Here is a 21427-nt window from a genome sequence, read left to right on the forward strand (position 1 = left end):
CCTCAGCCATATCTCTGTGATAGCAACAATATCATACTCCCATCAACACCTTCAATTCATCGGCCTTACTCGCAAGACTCCTTGCATTAAAATAAATGCCATCCAGCCTTGCCATACTCCCTTGTGCCATTACATATTTGCTCTGCCTTCCAGGCTGACTTGATTTTTCCTCTATATTTGGCTGTGCATCACCCCCTACTATAGCTCCACTCCGTATCCCATCCCCCTGCCAAGTTAGTTTAAACCCCCCCCCACCCCACTGCCCAACAGTACTAGCAAACCTCCCCTCAAGGATGTTGGTCCCGTTCCGGTTCAGGTGCAACCCATCCGACTTGTACAGGTCCCACCTTCCCCAGAAGCAGACCCAGTGATCCAGGAAACTAAAGCTCTCCCTCCCGCAGCAACTCTTTAGCCACGCATTCTCCTGCTCTATCCTCCTATTCCTGTACTCACTAGCACATGGCACCAGGAGTAATCCAGAGATTACAACCTTTGAGGTCCTGCTTTTTAATCTGCTACCTAGCTCCCTAAATTCTTGTTGCAGGACCTCATCCCTCTTTCTACCCATGTCGTTGGTACCGATATGGACCACGACCTCTGACTGTTCGTCCTCCCCCTTCAGAATGCCCTGCAGCCGTTCAGTGACATCCTTGACCCTGGCACCAGGGAGGCAACATACCATCCTGGAGTCACGTCTGCGGCCACAGAAACGTCTATCTGTTCCCCTTACGATAGAATCCCCTATCACTATTGCTCTCCCACTCTTTTTCCTCCCCTCCTGTGCAGCTGAGCCACTCGTAGTGCCACAGACTTGGCTCTTGCTGCATTCCCCTGAGAAACCATCTCCCCCAGCGGTATCCAAAATGGAAAATCTGTCGGAGAGGGAGATGGACCCAAGGGACTTCTGCACTACCTTCCTAGTTCTTTACTCTGTCTGGCGGTCACCCATTCCCTGTCTGCCTGTGCACTCTTTACCTGCGGTGTGACCACCTCGTTAAACATGCTATCCACGAAGATCTCAGCTTCGCGGATGCTCCACAGTGACTCCAGCTGCAGCTCCAGCTCCAAAACATGGATTTCGAGTAGCTGCAGCTGGAGACACTTCCTGCACATGTGTTCGCCCTGGATACCTAAAGTGTCCCTGAATTCCAACATAACACAGGAGGAGCACTCCACGCTGCCGAGCTGCCCTGCCTTGTCCTACTCTTAAATTACTCCCTTTAAATTAAAGAATATTAAATACACTAGGGACCTTACTTCCTTTTAAACACTACTTACTCTAAACTAGAGACCTTACTTTTACTTTAATGACTGGAATGTAGAAATACTGTAGAAATACTCACCGCTGGTTCTCTGTCCTCTCTTGTACAGCTTTTTAGCTCCTGCTCTCCTGGAAGCTGACAAAGATGGAAAAAGAAAGGAACACCTCCCTCCCCGATCTCCCTCACTCACCAAACTCGCAGCTTAACACTCTGTTCCGATCTGCACTCCATGACAAACTGCACTCTAGCTTCCCTTTGGAGGATGGTGACAACCTCCGTTGCCTCCAGTCCAGATCCAAGGTCGTCTCATCCTCTGTCGTCGAATTACAGTATGCAGACGACACTTGCGTCTGCGCTCACTCGGAGGTTGAACTCCGAATCATCGTCAACACCTTCACCGAAGTATACGAGAGCATGGGCCTTACACTAAACAGCCGTAAGACAAAGGTCCTCTACCAACCTGCCCCCGCCACGCAGTGCTGCCCCCCGATTATCAAAATCCACGACAAGGCCTTGGACAACGTGGACCACTTTCCATACCTCGGGAGCCTACTGTCAACAAGGGCAGATGTCGACGACGAAGTCCAACACCGCCTTCAGTGCGCCAGTGCAGCCTTCGGTCGCCTGAGGAAGAGTGTGTTTGAAGACCAGGACCTCAAACCCGGCACTAAACTCATGGTCTACAGAGCAGCAGTGATACCCGCCCTGCTGTACGCCTCAGAGACATGGACCATGTACAGCAGCCACCTCAAAGCACTGGAGAGGTACCACCAACGCTGCCTCTGCAAGATCCTGCAAATCCACTGGCAGGATAGGCGCACCAACGTCGGTGTTCTTGCTCAGGCCAACATCCCCAGCAAACATCCCCAGCATCGAAGCTTTGACCACACCCAATCAGCTCTGATGGAAGGGTCACATTGTCCACATGCCCGATACGAGACTCCCAAAACAAGCGCTCTACTCAGAGCTCCGGCACGGCAAGAGAGCCCCAGGTGGGCAAAGGAAACGCTTCAAGGGCACCCTCAGAACCTCCTAGAAAAAGTGTAACATCCCCACCGACACCTGGGAATCCCTGGCCCAAGACCGCACAAAGTGGAGGAGAAGCATCCGGGAAGGTGCCGAACACCTCGCGTCTCTTCGCCAGAAGCAGAAGCCAAGCGCAGGCAGCGCAAGGAGCGCACATCAACCCAAGCACCCCACCCACCCGCCCCTTCAACCACCGTCTGCCCCACCTGTGACAGAGACTGTAGGTCCCGCATTGGACTCATCAGTCACCTGAGAACTCATTTTTAATGTGGAAGCAAGTCATCCGCGCTTCCGAGGGACTGCCTAAGAAGAAGAAGAGCCTCCCTTATTTATACCGCTGAGATTTAAATAAGTGAACTCTCTGGCAGTTACAGAACCAGATTAGACCACTTAATTAATTAATTACTCTCACCTGCTCTCCAGCACAGAGCTTGCTTAGCCCTGCCCAAGCCTGGAAGAAACTTAAAGCTTGAAACAGTGGGGGAGAAATTGGGTGAGTAGCGCCACCTGTTAGCGCCTAAAGAGGCAGTCAGTGGCTGTAGCGCCACTGGCTGCACCTCCCACGATATTCAGCAGGGGCGCTAATGGTTGCGTTAGCCTGTTGCGCTGCAACCGATGACGTCATCGGTGTGCGCAGCGCCCCATTAGCGCCCCGATCGCGATATTTGGTAGCGAACGCCGCTGTAGCGCCGTTTGCTACCCGCGCCCGGCTCACGGGGCCTTACTGTGCCAGCAGTGGCGCAAGTTAAGGTGGAGGTGTGGGGCGGCCGCTTTTTTCGGCAGCCGCCTGCCAGCACCTCCGTCCCCGGCCTCCTGATCCCCCCCCGCGGCATTGCCGGCTGTTTCCCGAGAGCCCGGCACTTCTCCTCGGTGCCGGGCTCTTTTGCCAGCACGCGCGATCGGGGATCCCGCTGTTGCAGGCCCCTCCCCCTTAAGAATGGGAGGAAGGCCTGCAGTACCGCAGTGTGCCGTGCCGCAGCGCGTGGCGCTGCGGCACGTTGCGCTGCGATATTCAGTTTCAGCGCCCTAAGAGGGACACGGAGCGCCTCGAGCCTCGCCCCGTCTCCTCTAGGGACGCTGAAACTGAATTTTTGGCGATCGGTATTACTCCGAATGCAGCACAACAATCAGCGCCCAGGCGAACTTGGCGCCTCAACCCAATTTCTAGGCCAGTAAATTTAAATGCTAATTGCAAGCACACTAGACTTGAATTTATAGAAATAAGAGATTAACCTTTAAGATTTACTCCCTCACTCACCAAACTCGCAGCTTAACACACTGTTCTGATCTGATTTTCCAAAGTCTATGCAGGAGAGTTTAACTAATAGTTAACGATAACCTCGCATTCCTCAGTCAAACTATGGCTTTTTAAACACACTTTGAGTCCCACGGCTCTGTTATTCTGTATCTGTCCCAAAGCGTACAGTGTGGCACAATACAGCAGCCGGTGAAAGATCCATCACTCTGGCGCAAAGCCGCACCTTCGGGTTGCAAGTTTAAAATATTGTGTGGCATAACGGTGTGAGCTGTGGTCTACATTTAATAGCAATAACACTAATTCTCGTAGCTAGTTACCGGGAGCATGTTGTACATTGTACGGCAGCGCATAAAGGTGCTGAGTACCATATATTAAGTTCCAATATCTAACAATACTTTTAATGGCTTTTCGGGGCTGTGTTATAAACAATATCATTTCAAAAAAATAAACTAACAAGCTTTCTCATCTTGACCTGGTAATCCCTGTGGTAGATTATCTGTTCAAGTATTGAGCTGCGACATGAGACAGCTTCAAGACTGAAACACACCTGCTTCTCCGAGTCAATGATCTCCTGGCCTACCAAAAATCCAATTGGTTCACCTGAGCTAAACACTGCCGAGGTCTTTATTTTATCAATACTACTATAATCATTGTTCCCATCAGCTCTCTACTACAGGTAGACTACCCTTTATCCGGACTTCCGAAAACCGAAACCCTCTAAAAACCGAAGGTTTTTTCGTTCAGCGTAAGTCGTGCGTACGAACGAAAAAACCTTCGGTTTTTAGAGGGTTCCGGTTTCGGAAGTTCGGATAAAGGGTAAGTCGTGCGCACGACCCCCCCGCGGACCCCGCCGGCCCCGACAACCGCCGACCCCCCCGCGGACCCCGCCGGCCCCGACAACCGCCGACCCCGCCAGCCCCGACAACCGCCGACCCCCCCGCGGGCCCCGACAACCGCCGACCCCGCCAGCCCCGACAACCGCCGACCCCCCCGCGGGCCCCGACAACCGCCGACCCCGCCAGCCCCGACAACCGCCGACCCCCCCCCGGACCCCGCCGGCCCCGACAACCGCCGACCCCGCCAGCCCCGACAACCGCCGCCCCCCCCGCGGGCCCCGACAACCGCCGACCCCGCCAGCCCCGACAACCGCCGACCCCGACAACCGCCCCCCCCGCCGGCCCCGACAACCGCCGACCCCGCCAGCCCCGACAACCGCCGACCCCCCCGTGGACCCCGCCGGCCCCGACCCCCGCCAACCCCGACTGACTTACGCTGAGCGTCAGCGTAAGTCGTGCGCACGACCCCCCGCCGACCCCCCCCGCCGACCCACCTTCCGAAATCCGAAATTCTCCTTTATCCGAAACTCGGCTGGTCCCGAGGTTTTCGGATAAAGGATAGTCTACCTGTACTCACATAGGATATACAGCACAGAAACAGGCCATTCGGCCCAACCAGTCCATGCCGGCGTTTATGCTCCACACGAGCCTCCTCTTGTCTTTCTTCATCTAACTCTATCAGCATAACCTTCTATTCCCTTCTCCCTAATATGCTTATCTAACCACTCCATAAATGCGTCTATACTATTCGCTTCAACCACTCCCTGTGGGAGCGAGTTCCACATTCTCACCACTCTCTCGCTAAAGAAGTTTCTTCTGAATTCCCTATTGGATTTCTTGGTGACTATCTTATATTGATGGCCTGTAGTTTTGCTCTTCCGCACCAGTGGAAACACTCTGTATCCACTCTATCAAAACTTTTCATAACTTTAAAGACCTCTATTAGGTCACCCCTCAGCCTTCTCTTTTCAAGAGAAAAGAGACCCAGCCTGTTCATCCTTTCCTGATGGGCATAACCTTTAACTACTGTTCCCCCTAAGCTGTAAATATCCCAGCCTACATTTTCTTCCTCCAAACAGTCTCATTCTTCAAATCTAGACAAGTCTCCTAGTCTAACTTACTCTTCCCCTACAAACTGTGGAACTCTTTAACCGTACCCCCCTCCCCCACTCAGTTTTCTTTGTTGTTCAAGCCTACAGGCTTTTAAAGCCCAAGTTAGAGATCACCGAACCTCCAGCACGGTGGCATAGTGGTTAGCACTGTTGCCTCACAGCGCCAGGGACCCGGGTTCAAATCCGGCCTCGGGTGACTGTCTGTGTGGAGTTTGCACATTCTCCCCGTGTTTGCGTGGGTTTCCTCCGGGTGCTCCGGTTTCCTCCCACAGTCCAAAGATGTGCGGGTTAGGTTGATTGGCCATGATAAAAATTGGCCCTTAGTGTTAGGGGGGATTAAATACGTGGGGTTACGGGGATAGGGCTTGGGTGGGATGGCTGTCGGTGTAGGGACCGGGTGCTAGGGTTTGGATGATCAGCCATGATCTCGTTGAATGGCGGAGCAGGCTCGAAGGGCCGAATGGCCTACTCCTGCTCCTATCTTCTATGTTACTCTTCAACTTATCCCATCTTCTCTTGTGATCTGTTCTACCTCAGTGGTGCCCTTCAATTTGGGCCTTGGCCCTTCACACGGATTTTCAATGAAAACCAGACGGGGTCTCCACAGGGCCAACTGCCGATCGCTGCTTGTTTAAGGAAGGCATGAGGTGGTACAAAGGCATCCTCCACAGAAAAGTGTTGCAAAGTGTCAATAAGTGGTGTGCGACCACTTAATCCTTTGAAGAGCAAGATGTTTGATCTTACAAGCCCCACTGCGTATAGCGGGCGCGGTCGTGTGTACACGATTTGTCCACGGCACACAATGGCCAGCATAATGTGGCCAGGGTCGTCCCCGGTTACGATACCGGGACTCGAGTATAGCAGCGTAATTTGATCTGCTGTCTGTAGATTCAATTGTTCCGAGGTTTCCTAATTATCCCGTGGCATTTCCAAGTTCAAATTGGTAACAGGAATCAACAGAGAAGAAGTTTCACCGTCGTAGTAAAGATAGGTCTTCGTTTTTCACGTGTTTTCTGTCTGCTGAAACAATGAAACTAAAACCCCCTTTCCATGAAAAGAAATAGTAATGGACATGCAGCAAAAGGTGCATGAACCACACGGGAGCAAGCGGTATCAAGAAGTTAAATGGGCACTAGAGTCCCTTTCTGAAGATGACTGACAAAGGCGAACTTACTGAAAGACGACCGTTAGCACTGGCAGGGGGGGGGAGGGGGAGGGGGGGGGAGGAGGGGGCGCCTGTTTCTACAAAGATACGCCGTGGAAGTTGCTTTTTTTTTAAGAAACAACTATTTCTCCTTAAGGAATCAATAGCACTTTCAATTTTCACATCAGGAATAACATTTGAAGGCACACCTTGACTTCAGCGTTTGTGTGGTTTAAATGCTGCGCGAGCTGCCCGGAGTAGTCGGCGCGCATCATACGGTGTAACCGGCACCTTTGTAATTGACGCCCAACGGTGATGACAAATGGTCAGCACCATGTGCCCGATGTAGGCGGCTGTCTGGGGATAAGAGGGGACGGCGACAGGGGTGGGGACTGTACTGCCAATAATTAAGTGGTTCCATTTGTTGAAAAATTCACAGATTAGCTGCTAGGAAACATGGGTGAGAGGAATCCCAAACATCAAGAAGGATTTCTCTGGGCAGTGTGTGCAGTAATTGCGCCCTCTATGAAACATTCAGTGCTTAAAGGGAACTTTAGCGTGCGGGAAATGGTCTGTAGCAACCCTAATGTTAATCCGCTGGTTTGAAGGCATAGATGGTAAACATTCCAATCCCATCGTGACCAACAGCATCGACCCATTAGGGCTCGTGCTGTAAGGGAAGCGTGTTGCTCTACATCCCACTCCACTAAAATAGGCAAACAAATTTCTGCAAAAAGGATTTGCGTGGAATCCTGCAGATGGAAGTCTGCAAAAATGTCAGGATCAGCAGCCTTGTACTTCCCAAATTTCAGTCAGCCTTAAAAATAACCAGCTATCCTGAAATTAAACGTAGCCTCAGGGCCACTGCACATCTGGCTTCTTTACAGCAAACCCCCTCCGACCCCACAAGCTGCCGTTCCGATCTGCTGGCAGGTGAACAAATAGGCAGACCATGTCCGCGTGACCTCGAACCTACAACGCTACCCTGGAGATAGCAAGCGGCAAGACACGAGGGACTGGGTCACCGCGGCAGCTTCTACCTTTCTGCTGCCGAGGGGGGGGGGGGCGGGGGGGGTGCGGATATAGGAAAAAGGCTCCATTTCGGTGAAAGGTCCTCTGACAAGAAGCTGGTTTCACTGACTGCAAGGTGGCTGGACCCAAGTGTCAGGCAGCAGTGGGACTGTAACCACAAACTACAAGTCTCCAGAAACTATTTTTGCTCTTGCACTTTGGGACCACACGTCAACATATTTTGAAAAAGGATACACTTCCTCCCAGCACAGAGTGTTCTTTTTAATTATTATATTAAAAAAATAATGCATGCTTTCTATCACCTGTGACATCTGCAACAATATTTTCCTGGTAAAATGCTAATACAGATTACAATCATGTGGAATGAAAAAGAACCACAGAAGGACACAGTTTCTAAGATGTAGCCTCTCTCTGCTGAGGCGGGCTCCCTTTCATATTATCTACTCGCTGTCAGTGTGGCTGGGTTTCAAAGGTAAAATGAAAGAAACTGTTCGTTTTGTTTTTGATTGAATAATACTGGAGGGTAGAAATCACTGCTGGTGATGCTATCTTACACATGCTCAACACCCTCCGGTCAAGTTCTTAGCTGATTTCATCATTTTAAACATTTATCCCACTGCCTGTTTGTGGGAGCTTGCTGTGCACAAATTGGCTGCCGCGTTTCCTACAGCAGAACAGTGACCACGCTTTGCAAATAATTCATTGGCTGTAAAGCGCTTTGGGACGTCCTGAGGTTGTGAAAGGCGCTATAGAAATCTAAGTTCTTTCTTTCTTAAACAATTTCTATCCTTTGGAAAACAACAACAACTTGTATTTATACAGCGCCTTTAACGTAGTAAACCGTCCCGAGGCGCTGCACAGGAGTACTGTAAGACAAAATTTGACACTGAGCCACATGAGACATTAGGACAGGTGACCAAAAGCTTGGTTAAAGAGGTAGGTTTTAAGGAGCCTCTGAAAGGAGGAGAGGTAGAGAGGCGGCGAGGGAATTCCAGAGCTGAGGTTCAGTCACTTAACATTCCGTTCGTGTTACAAGAAGTAGCGACGTACAAAGATTCACTTCCACAATGAAGGGTGCAAAACATTATCCAAACTTTTAATACAATCTTGGAAAGACATCCGAGAGCAACTTGGGCACGGCAGGTTGCACATTTTTAAACTTGGGTTCACTCCAAGTTCACTGACTGATGCAATGACATTTGAAAGTTAAGCACGCAAGGACTGAACTTGCATCAACCATAAAACACGTCGGCAGCAGAACAAATGTACAGCAGGAGCACTGTGGTTTGTGGAAAGATCTGCACCTCTGCGACTCTCTCCCGATCTAGAAAGCTCGGATTCATTATATTAGCGGTGCCTCGCTCAGTTTGCAGGGGGCACTTGTACAGTTGCCTTTCTGTTTGTGACACTGGGGCAACTCAGTGCCACCCCTATTGGTTTATCTAAAATAGGCAACCAAAGCCCCCTCCTTCTCTACAAACTCCACATTTAAATAACAAGGTGAACGACATCATCAGACAAGGTTAAAGCTCAAAAAGACAATCAGCTGCCTGGCACTGCGCAAGGGGAATGTGCTGCCCAAAGTAAAGTAGTCAGATGCCACTGAGGAGGTGGCAAGACAACAGGAAGATTCTGCTGTAGCAGGGCATCTCACGGCGTCTGCCATTAGTTAGACTTGGCCCTGCGCCCGTCAGCTCAGAGTATGTTTGCCCACAAAGTTGCTGAAAGTGCGAGCTGATAACGGCGCAGCGAGGGAAACAGGGCATCTGGGACCAGAGTGAACAGGGCAACCAACAGGGTATCTCCTTAACCAATGCGATTTAAGGGGGTATCTCCTTAACCAATGCGATTTAAGGGGGTATCTCCTTAAGCAATGCGATTTAAGGGGGTATCTCCTTAAGCAATGCGATTTAAGGGGGTATCTCCTTAACCAATGCGATTTAAGGGGGTATCTCCTTAACCAATGCGATTTAAGGGGGTATCTCCTTAACCAATGCGATTTAAGGGGGTATCTCCTTAACCAATGCGATTTAAGGGGGTATCTCCTTAACCAATGCGATTTAAGGGGGTATCTCCTTAACCAATGCGATTTAAGGGGGTATCTCCTTAACCAATGCGATTTAAGGGGGTATCTCCTTAAGCAATGCGATTTAAGGATTGGGAAATAAACACAGGAAGGACTGAGGAGGGTGAATTAAAGGGGGTGAATTCAATGTCAAATCAGGTTCAGAAAGAGAAATAAAGAGGGAGAGAAAAATTGGATTAAGAAAGAGAGAAAAAAGAGACAGAAAGGAAAAGTAAGACTTTTTTTTTTAAGTTTGATATTTTTTAAATCTCCCCGAAAAATTCAAAACCTGAAGGAATGCGACTCCACACTTGGAATAGTTAATTTTCTGCCAGAGAGGTTGATTGGCAGTCATTAACACTCATCACATTGTCAAAAGGGTACTTACGCTTGTAATGAACAGCCTTAACTTTCTGAGCCGAGTTTAATGGGCAATTGATGAGCAAGTACAGCAAGTTCCAAAAAAAAACAGGGCAGGGGTCTAAGGGCGAGATGCCGTTTTCGCCAAGCAACTCGGACAGCAACTTTTGGACAGTCACATTTAACCGCGCATCTGCTCCTCGCCTGAAGTTGCTGTGCCATTTACCCATAAATAACGGCGAGCGCATTAGCCTTGCTGTTATTCTGACAGCAAATTCTGACCCATTGTGCCAACAGCTCCCAAATAAAAAAGCAGTGGAAATGTCCAGCAAGCTGCTTCCGCAGAGTTCATGATGTTGAGGATTGCAAAAAACTGCAGTCAGCACACAAAGAGTTAATCTGGACTGACTTGTAATACAGAACAAGCAAAGGAGCGCTCTCATATCCCTGCACACAGTCTCCTGACACTCGAGGACTACTCCTGCAAGCCACTGATTTGTTTATGTCACGACGCTATTGTCACCTTATTTGCTTTCATCACAACACTGCTTTTCAAGAGTTAAGTTCAAAGCGAAAAAATCATTCACGATCTACACCACGCTCTCAAATTGCTCTTACTCACCCTGCTCACCAACTAAACTGGGTACACTCTCCCAGCACAACCAGAGAACTCCCTGGAGCTGTCGGCACAGCTGCCAAATTCGACTTAGCTTCAATTCAAAAATCGCTGCTTCCTGGAGAGAATCAAGGTTCAGCAGCATTGGAACAAAGACTCCAGTAGGAGCAAGGCTTGTGAGGATGCACTTTACAAAAACAGCTAATACATATTTATGTACACACACCCACCTTTGACCAACAATACCAGCCATGTTACTAATTCTCACTGGATATCTGGGAGGGGTCAAGGGCAGTGAGCCGTTTGATCGTTAGCTGACCGAGAGCTGCTGGTCACAAGCAGGAATGAACTTTGCACACTGACCCTGATGCAATAGGAAGTAATAGAGTGCTATAAACACACCAGCGTGAGCTGCAGGAAACATACTCACACTGATTATGTTATCGCTGCCATTTAATGCTCAGCCTCATACCTTCACTTGCTGCATTTCAGACACAATTCTGGCACAATTGTGGAATCCTGAGAGTGCTGTGGGGGGCTTAATAACGGCACTTGCTGCACATAAAGGTCAGATTATCCGAAGTGTGCACACAGATAATGGCATGCCCTCTGTACAGTAAGGAAGATGAACTCCAGAGCTGGGATTGGCACAGAATTGATCCAAGACCCGGTCTGGTCCAATGTTCCCTCTAAATTAGCTCCGTTGTACGCGGCCTGTTTATTTCAATGGGCGGTCCCTTTAAATTTTTGCGCATGCGCGGTATTTCAAACGGAAAAGCTCATGAGCGGCCTGTGCGCTATCTCGCAGATTACTGCACGGCCGCACACGCGCTCAGCTTAAAGGGAACACTGGTCTGGTCCCAAACGAATGAATGGAGCAGACTGGCATAGTGGGCTCCACTCCCAGCAATTCCATAACCTATCCTGACTGCTACGCAAATTCCAAAAAACAAAAAAGGTAATTACTTTGTTTTTTAAATGTACTCTGTGTATTAGCACCACGGCCTAGAAGTTGGTTCACTCTCGTACGCTGGTCGGTGCGAACTAGGCATGAGGAACGCTCGCTGCGCTGAAACACCTAGGCCCAAGGCACACCCAATATTGGGTCTCGGGCCTCATTTACATCAGGTCGGTGAGCTGCCAACACCTGCTGAGGCATCCCCAGGCAGCTCGTTGGCGAAGAGGATTTTAATTTCAGGCCCGTGGGGAAAAGTGGGAGAGGCGACTGGGAGAGAGAGGGGGCTGAGCAGGGACCGCCAACCTGCACCTCGCGGCTCCACTTTCAGGCTAACTATTCTCTATGGTGGTGGCATCCAGCAGTCCCTTCAAGGACCGCTGGTTAGGCCGTATTTAGACCACGATTTCATAAACACTGCCAGCCCCGGTACTAGCTGTGTTCAGGGCAGCTCAATATTACAAAGGGAGCCTCAAACCGGCAATAGGCCCCCCTATCTGCGTATGGAAAGGACCCAACGCCCGTTTCAGGCGCAGGCCCCAGATGCCCCTTTCTCTGCCTTCATCAATATGGCATGTAGCGCACGTCCGGCATGTAATGAGCGCACTTCACCCGCCATATTGAATGCTTAGTTACCTGAAAAATGGGCGCGGCACCATCGAATTTCGAGGCCACTGTTTCCATAGTTTCTGTTGAAGATTTATTCCACTGGTAGGCACGCAGTGAACAATGGGAAAGTGAGCCAACTAAGCCAGTGTGTAGTCAGTGGGCATTTCTTTCCTATCTACAGGCAGACATAACCATCCCACAGTTTAAACAGCAGGAAAATGCACCACTGATTCATACACAAAATCCAACAGAAGCTCCTACATTTAATGAAATATAATACGTTCAAATGATATTTGCAAACTCTAGCTTTTCTCACCCAATATAGAACATCACCTAATCCTCTCTGCATTCCCCCATAAAAATGAGACACTGTCTGAAAAATCAGTTATTCCCTGCAGATGCAGCAGTTAAACGGGATATGGGATGGTCGCCAGCCTTGTTACCCTCAATCCAATCTGTTAACTAAATTCAAAACAAGTCCAACATAGCAACCAGTCCTTAGATTGGGAAATACAATTTATGATTTGTAAGAATTAGTCACCAGGTCCTTACCATAAGTTCAGAGTAAGTTGGTCTGTCTTTGGAATTTTTCTTCAGGCTGTAATAGAAAGAGAGAACGTCACGTTAGTGAAATGCCGTGTGGAAATTCTATTCATTATTTGCTGTAGATGGGATTGGATTCTTGCTGGTCGACTGGCTATCAAATCCTGAATAACTACAAAGGTCGGCACCTAGGCAGCATGCTTAAGTCAGAGCTTTAAGAGCAGACATCAGTTTTAGGCAGGGGGTCTGGGTAAGGATGCTGCTAACCTCTGCTCTTCATTGGAGGCTTCTGGGTCAGTGATTGGCAGCAGCGAAGACCATAGAATCATACAGAATAGCACAGCACAGTCTGCGCCAGCTCTTTCGAAGAGCAATCCAGTCAGTCCCACTCCCCCGCTCTTTCCTCATATCCATGCAATTTTTTCTCCTTCAAGTATTTATCCAATTCCCTTTTGAAAGCTGCTATTGAATCTGTTTCCACCACCCTATCAGGCAGTGAATTCCAAATCCTAACCACTCGTTGCATAAAAAAGTTTTCCCCCATGTTGCCCCTGGCTCTTTTGCTGATCACCTTAAATGTGCCCTCTGGTTATCAACACTTCAGTGATTAGAAACAGTTTCTCCTTATTTACTCAATCGAAACCCTTCATGATTTTAAACACCTCTATCAATCTTATAGAAACATAGAAGATAGGAGCAGGAGTAGGCCATTCGGCCCCTCGAGCCTGCTCCGTCATTCAATGAGATCATGGCTGATCATCCAAATTCAGTACCCTGTTCCTGCCTTCTCCCCATATCCCTTGATCCCTTTAGCCTTTAAGATATATATCCAACTCCCTCTTGAATATATTTAATGAATTGGCCTCTACTGCCTTCTTTGGTAGAGAATTCAACAGGTTCACCACTCTCTGGGTGAAGAAATTCCTCCTCATCTCTGTCCTAAATGGCTTACCCCTTATCCTTAGACCCCTGGTTCTGGACTCCCCGACCATCGGGAACATCCTTCCAGCATCTAGTCTGTCTAGTCCTGTTAGAATTTTATAAGTTTCGATGAGATCCCCTCTCATTCTTCTAAACTCCAGCGAGTACAAGCCCAATCGACCCAATCTCTCCTCATACGTCATTCCTGCCATCCCAGGTATCAGCCTGGTGAATCTTCGCTGCACTCCTTCCATGGCAAGAACATCCTTCCTCAGATAAGGTGACCAAAACTGCACACAATACTCAAGATGTGGTTTCACCAAGGCCCTGTACAACTGCAGCAAGACATCCTTGTTCCTGTACTCAAACCCTCTCGCTACGAAGGCCAACATACCATTTGCCTTCTTAACCGCCTGCTGCACCTGCATGCTTACTTTCAGCGACTGGTGCACAAGGACGCCTAGGTCTCGTTGCACTTCCCCTTCTCCCAATCTATTGCCATTCAGATAATAATCTGCCTTCCTGTTTTTGACATCAAAGTGGATAACCTCGCATTTATCCACGTTATATTGCATCTGCCATGCTTCTGCCCAATCACCCAACCTGTCCAAATCATACTGGAGTTTCTCGGCATCCTCCTCACAGCATACCCTCCCACCCAGCTTTGTGTCGTCTGCAAACTTGGAGATATTACATCTAGTTCCCTCGTCCAGATCATTAATATATATTGTGAATAGCTGGGGTCCAAGGACCGATCCCTGCGGTACACCACTAGTCACTGCCTGCCACTTGGAAAAAGAGCCGTTTATTCCAACTCTTTGCTTTCTGTCTGCCAACCAGTTCTCTGTCCAAGTCAATACCTTCTCTTAGCCTTCGCTGCTCTAAGGAGAACAACCCCAGCTTCTCCAGTCTATCCATGTAACTGTAAACCCTCATCCTTGGAACCTTCCTAGTAAATCTCTTCTGCATCCTCTCCAAAGCCTTCACTTCCTTCCTAAAGCGTGGTACCCAGAATAGGACTCAATACTCCAGCTGGGGCTGGACTAGTGTTTTTTAAAGGTTCAGCATAACTTCCTGACTGTTGTACTATGCCTCTATTTATAAAGCCCAGGATCCCATAGGCTTTATTATCGGCTTTGTTAACCTGTCCTTCCACCTTCAAAGATTTGTGCACAAACACCCCCAGGTCCCTCTGTTCTTGCACCCTCTTTAAAATTGTACCATTTAGCTCGTATTCTCATTCCTCCTACCGAAATGTATCACCTCACACTTTTCTGCATTGAATTTCATCTGCCATGTATCCACCGATTCCACCAGCCTTTCTATGTCCTCTTGAAGTCTATTACTATCTTCCTCACTGGTTACTACACTTCCAAGTTTTGGATCATCTGCAAATTTTGAATTGTGCCCTGCACCACCACCCCCCCAAGTCCAAGCCATTAATGTTAACCAGTAGTGTCAGTACATAAAGCACGTATTCCCGCAACTAGTCTCCCAGACCATCCCACGAACAAATGGAGGCATTTCACAACAGGCCGTCATACTGAGTGCCCACCTTTACAACAGAACAAAAATCTGAACTATGAATAGTGCCTTGAAAGACCAACTTCAACTCAAAGGTAGAATAATTCAATCCCATTTCAAGTGCTTTCCTTTTTTAAGCATACACTTTACCAAGGGCATACTTGTTTGCAAACAACTTTTTAAATCCCAAAGGAAACTACAAATAAAACATCCCTAGATTAAGATGAATGGAATTACTCTCCAGAAACTATTCTCAGTGTCACAGAAAACAGACCCCAAGCAACAGAAAAAAAGGCAAAAAAGTTCGATTGGATGATCGAAGACAATAAACCTCATCAAAACGAGCTGGAAGCTTAAAATGAGGAGATGAACATGAAGAACTGAGACCAAGATATAAGGGAGCAAAGAGAATAACTAATCCAACATATCCTGTTGCCACGACTGACAAGTCGCCGACATTCATGATCGAGAGCAGCCAGGTCCCCTGCCTATAGGAGGCAACAGTGAGGATATAAAAGGGAAAGATACAGGCAAAAATACAGCAATTCGGTTGCAAGGCAGCCAGAGATATTTCAGCGGGGGATTTTCCTTGACCCACACGTTCGCAATTAGCACACATCCTCTCTAAGCTAAAATAAGGACCGATACGGAAAATGACGACTTTCAATCGAGCAGAATGACTATGACTTGATTCATGCATTTGAACAAAATTATTTTTAATCCAAGTTACATGACCTTTGATTCAAGACTCTGGATCATCCACCATTTCCAGGCAGGAAACAATCCAATCTCATTTCCTGCCCAACTTTGGGAAAATCATCAATGGTGACACATATTACAAGGCTGCCAGTTGTAATGGGATTGGGGAGTTATGACACCACAAATCATTTCCTTTCCTGCACCAGTCAGGTCATTCCGTGCCAATAGTCAAGGAAGCGCACACAACACACATCCTGCACCTGCATCACACAGCATCCCTCAGCTCTCTAAGTTGCGTCTCTCCAACAAACTGTGTTTGAATCCGAGCTAGGTTCCTCGAACACATTCATGAAAAACCGTCACGGGCTTCTGTGAATCACAGCAACCACCATCACTTCAGTCGCATCCGGCCTTCGAAAGACGTGAACATGAATAGTGCCTCTGGATACATTAATTATGTTCCTATTATGTGGGGAACAGTGACACCATCAAATATTCTTATGTCACAGTGTCAACAGGGCAGATTAGATTCAGTCTAGAAACTCACCTCCGACACTGACTGGCAATGTACCTCACCTTCAACATTCCCAATCAGCCCTTACCGAGTTAGATTTCCAGTCACAAGGCTCACCATGTCGTATCTCACAGCAAGATTGCGAATTCAGCAGCATTTAAATTGAATTTAGCAACCACTTATCTACAGAGTACTAGGTGGAAGGGTTGTGACTCTGTAAATATTGCTTTCTATACAGTCTGTAGGGTCAAATTTTGACCAATAAAATACACTTACATTCAATGCAAGTTGGTGGGGGGGAATGAGGCAGAGGGAAAAATAGAGAAAATGAAGAGAGAGAAAACACACCATGGGAGTTGTAGTCTTGCAACCTGCTCCTTATAGAACTACAATTCTCAGAGAGTATGCTACGACAGCCAGACAGAAAATGTCTAAATAAATAACTGGAGGCACCAGCACTGGGGAAAAACACTTTCAGCCCTTAAATAAAGACGCTGAGCGAACAGATTTTTTTTCCTATCACTGAGGAAGACATTTACGAAGTGCTCTGGACATTGCGGCCGGGGTCACTCCGCCAGGACTGGTCATTGAAGACACAATAGCTGGGGAAAAAATCTCCCTGCCTCTGTGGCACCAATCACTCCTTCAGCAGGTACAACCAATCCAATATAGGGAGAGAAAATATTGTTTATAGTCATGTAAACAATGAAGCAAAGGCTTCGAGGAGGGAGTAGTGAAGAATAAAGAAAAGTATTTGCATCGCTAAAGAAATACTGCAAATCCACAATAGAAAATATGTATTTATATAATGTAAATAACCGAGAATTCAGGAAAAAAAACAAATTTACTTATATCTTAAGCAAGTTTTGTAAAATGGTAGGTAAATAGTATTCCAAATATTATTTCAACACTAGTAAAATTAGTAATATTTCCACCTATCAGTCATGTGATCTATTTTTTCAGTAATTTTGCTGTATGGCAGCAATGTTTCTATTGCTGGGACTGGACCATGGTGAACATCAGAGATTGTTAGATGGAAGAACAAAGTTACTTGCATCTTCACGTTTTGTAAAGTGGTAGGTATGAGCTTACAAATTATTCTAATTTTATATCTTTTAGTGTCCGTAAGCTGTGTAATGCTTTTACCTCGTCAGTCATGTTCTGTATCGCTTCAGGAATTTTACTACATCACAGTGAGGGGTAAATTTAGATAGTAGCCAGACCACAGTAAATCCCAGGCTACCCCTGAGCAATGAGAGATTAGAGTAGATCTGCAGCAGTTGAGTGTTTTTGAAGTGGATCTTTATTCACCACAGAGTTATGATGTGCCAAGCAACAGAAATCATTTCCAATAGCAACAGCATCTAAATGGGCAATAATTGATGAAAAGGCCCACTGCATCTGCCCATGACTCTGCCCGTGTAACATCATACAGATACCGTTACATAACACAGGAAACTAAAGCCATGCACTGCAATGGATTGCATCTCTCCACAAAATAATCTATTTGAGCAGGTATTTCAAAACTAAGACACAAGCCACATTCACTTCACGTCAGCTGTGGCTCAGTGGGTAGCACACTCGCCTCCGAGTCAGAAGGTTGTGGGTTCAAGTCCCACTCCAGAGGCTTGAGCACAAAAATCCAGGCCAACACTCCAGTGCAATACCGAGGGAGTGCTGCACTGTCGGAGGGGTCGTCTTTCAGATGAGACGTTAAACCGAGGCCCGGTCTGCTCTTTCCGGTGGACATAAAGATCCCATGGCACTATTTCAAAGAGGAGCAGGGGAGTTATCCCCGGTGTGCCGGCTAATATTTATCCCTCAATCAACATCACTAAAAACAGATTATCTGGTCATTTTCACGATGTTGCTTGTGGGAACTTGCTGTGCACAAATTGGCTGCCGTGTTTCCCACATTACAACCAGTGACTACACTTCAAAAGTACGTCATTGGTTGTAAAGTGCTTTGGGACATGCTGAGGTCATGAAAGGCGCTATAGAAATGCAAGCCTTCATTTTTTTTTTTTTTTAAAAACAGTCATTTTAAGTTTAATGGTAAACAACTCTTGAAGTCACAGCTCTGCAGTAACTGGCCAGTTATGTCTAAATTACTGCAAGTGCGAGTATTTCTCTTTTCAACAGTGTAAAACACACTTCTAAATTGCAACACCTCCCTCTCTCCATTTCTCTCAGAATACACTCTCCCTGCACCCAAAGGGAACATGCATGTATAACAGAACAGATTATAACTTGTGCATCATGACACAACAACATACAAATCAGTGCACACGGTGGGATGACTGCATAGTACGAGATGCATTAAGATGGTCACAATAAATGTAATTTATGTAAAAGCTGTAATAAATTCAGCAGCTATCACTCAACTCAGTGCATTTACAAACATTCTACATTATGCCAACAACCTTTGCGCTTTTGTCAATCCTCAAGCACGCTTGCTCTTTGGAGATAGCTTTGAATTATTTCCAAAGTTATTTTGTTCTGATTTTCTGAACTGCTCTTGATTCGATCTTGTGATTTTATTTTCCCTATCCAATTGCAAAAACACCGAATAAATTCTAAATTAATTAAGATAAGGGCATCGTTTTATGGGAACACTCTAAGCCATTCCAAGTGGGTGCGTGTTGCTGCCCAATCAGGAAGGGCCATTTGTTAGTACAAGATGCAATCAACAGAGAGCACGCGAGTCCCATCTCAGCAATTTAGGACAGGTTTTTTTGTTACCCATCAAATGTCTCCTTTCCCCTGACAGCACTGACTCCTTGCTGGGGTCCAGTCCCAGTCAGCCTGCATTATCTAGCCTGTGGCCATTATTCACGTGACCCTCGGCAGTGAGTCCCAGCAGCCTATTCATCCAGAGAGGACACTGCAGCCAAACCTGATTCCACTTCCAACTGATAGTCACTCGAGAGTGGGAAGAACTGGGAACCTCAGCTGGTTTTCCCTTCCTTAACCCAGGGGCTTCTGAAGCTAAGGGCAGTGCCCTGGTAGAGATCAGCAAACTCCAACACAGACCTGGGATTGAACTTGGGACCTGCCTTCTGTGTGGTTCAGCTTCTCCCCGAGCCTTGACAAGCCCCATCTAGGAACAGGAGGCGGACAGTCAGCCCCTTGAGCCTGTTCTGCCATTCAATTAGATCATGGCTGATCTGTATCTCAACTCCATCTACAGACCTTGGTTCAATATCCCTTAATACCTTTGCCTAAAAAAAGTGAGCTAAATCTATTTAAAAAAAAATCTATTTTTATTTTTTTTAAGTGGGGAAGGCAGTCCTGCTCTTTTGTACAGCGATTCAGTGTGCACTTATTTCTATGTTGGGACCTGATAACCAGCCTCACTTCAAGGTCCATTCCAAGCGGTCTTCTGATGTAACCGCTGGCAAATTTGGTTCAGTTCGTCAGGCAGTTGTTCAATTCGTGTTGACACAGGTTTTAAGACATGGGGCCCTCTCACAGATCTCTGCTCAGAACACCACAGTGGTGAACGGGAAAGTAAGTCCACTAAAAGATGGCTTGAAGCGGTTTGGCAAGCAAGAGGTGTTCTTCAGGGCTAGAGGCATGATCAACGGCAAAAAGTTTGGGATTATTTGCGCTCCGTAACACCGTAGCAATTGGATAGTAAGCAATCCCTTTCCCACTTAAAGGCCAAGGTATAGTCATGAGCCGAGTATGAGTCAGAATGCAAGCTCTCTTCATCAAAATAATAAATAGTCCAAAACACTAAGGGGGAGAAATTGAGTCGCGGGGGCGCTAACTTTGCACCCTGAAAAATTTGCGCCCCCGCGGCTGAAATTGAGTGGTAGCGCCCTAAGAGTGAAGCGGGTTGCTACTGAAACGCCCCGCCTCCCTCTTGGGGTGCCGCGGAATTGCAGGCCTTCCTTCGCTTCTTAAAGGGGAGGGGCCTTGCGCAGTGCGACCCAGGGCCCAGCTGGGCCACCGGGGATCGGACTGCCGGCAAAAGAGCTTGGCACTCCAGAGAAGTGCCAGGCTCACGGAGCGCAGCCGGCACTCCACAGGGGGAGGGCGGGTCAGGAGGCCGGGGACGGGAGCGGAGGCAGGTCCTGGCAGGCGGCCAGCAACAAAAATGGCCACCTGGCACCTCACCTTTAAATAGCACTGCCCCAGCCGCAGGTAGGCCCCCCTGACACCGTCGGACATAGCATCCAGCATTAAATCAGGGGGCGCTACTGAAGGTCGCGAGCGGGGCGCTGCGCACGGTGATGATGTCATTGCCGGCGGCGCCGCGCCACGGGGCGCTAACGGTTACCGCCGCTAACCTCCCGCTGAATTTCGCAGGAGGCTTTGCTTTGCGCCCCATTAGCACCCTCTTAGGGCGCTAATGGGAGGCGCAAAGCAACCAAATTTTTCCCACTAAATCTTTAAGTATTCTGCAGTCTCCACTATATTGAGTTACTCAGATTGGTGTTCCCTCATGGCCTGTCTACATTTGCTTGTCATAGCCTGTTTATGTAGAGATTTAGATGCTGTACGTGTTCATATCTCTTATTACCCACCTTAAAACACTGGCATCCCACCAAGATTTTTATGTTCAGAATGGTTGAGACACAGCTGCCCACCAGTGAAATGATTCACTAGCTCAGGCCGTTTGTTTTGAGTTTTCTATGGAAAATGAGCTGCGTGGGGACTTTATTTTCAGAACCTAATTTTCCAGTGAAAGGTGGAGGGACTGTTTGCTTTGGATTGGGTCCATTGGGAATAGTTTAGGTTCGCAGTATTTTGAATTTGTTTTATAGGAGCGGTCTCAGAAGATCAAACGAGCGATTTGCAGCACTGGAAGAATTTGGTCTTCCTAACCTTATCGTTTTTTCAAAAATGTCAAAACCCATTTTACAACGCAAGTTGAATGGGGTTCTTCACTGTGAGAGTGCAGATTGCACTTTGCCATGCGTGATTAAACTGCGCAGCTGAACTT

General features: G+C 47.7%; 1 protein-coding gene across 3 annotated transcripts in view; it reads right to left on the reverse strand.

Annotated features, from left to right (window-relative positions):
• The window catches only part of map2k6 (mitogen-activated protein kinase kinase 6), a 164473-nt gene that overhangs the window by 18384 nt on the left and 124662 nt on the right, over positions 1 to 21427 (reverse strand). For all 3 annotated transcript variants that reach the window (XM_085963751.1, XM_085963752.1, XM_085963750.1), the window contains one exon: positions 12828 to 12873. In XM_085963751.1, the coding sequence (XP_085819877.1) occupies positions 12828 to 12873 (46 nt within the window). The remainder of the gene's footprint in view (positions 1 to 12827; positions 12874 to 21427) is intronic.

The sequence above is a fragment of the Somniosus microcephalus genome, chromosome 21 (genome assembly GCF_052327205.1).
Source record: "Somniosus microcephalus isolate GS21.2 chromosome 21, FLI_Smic_1.0, whole genome shotgun sequence".
NCBI lineage: Eukaryota > Metazoa > Chordata > Chondrichthyes > Squaliformes > Somniosidae > Somniosus > Somniosus microcephalus.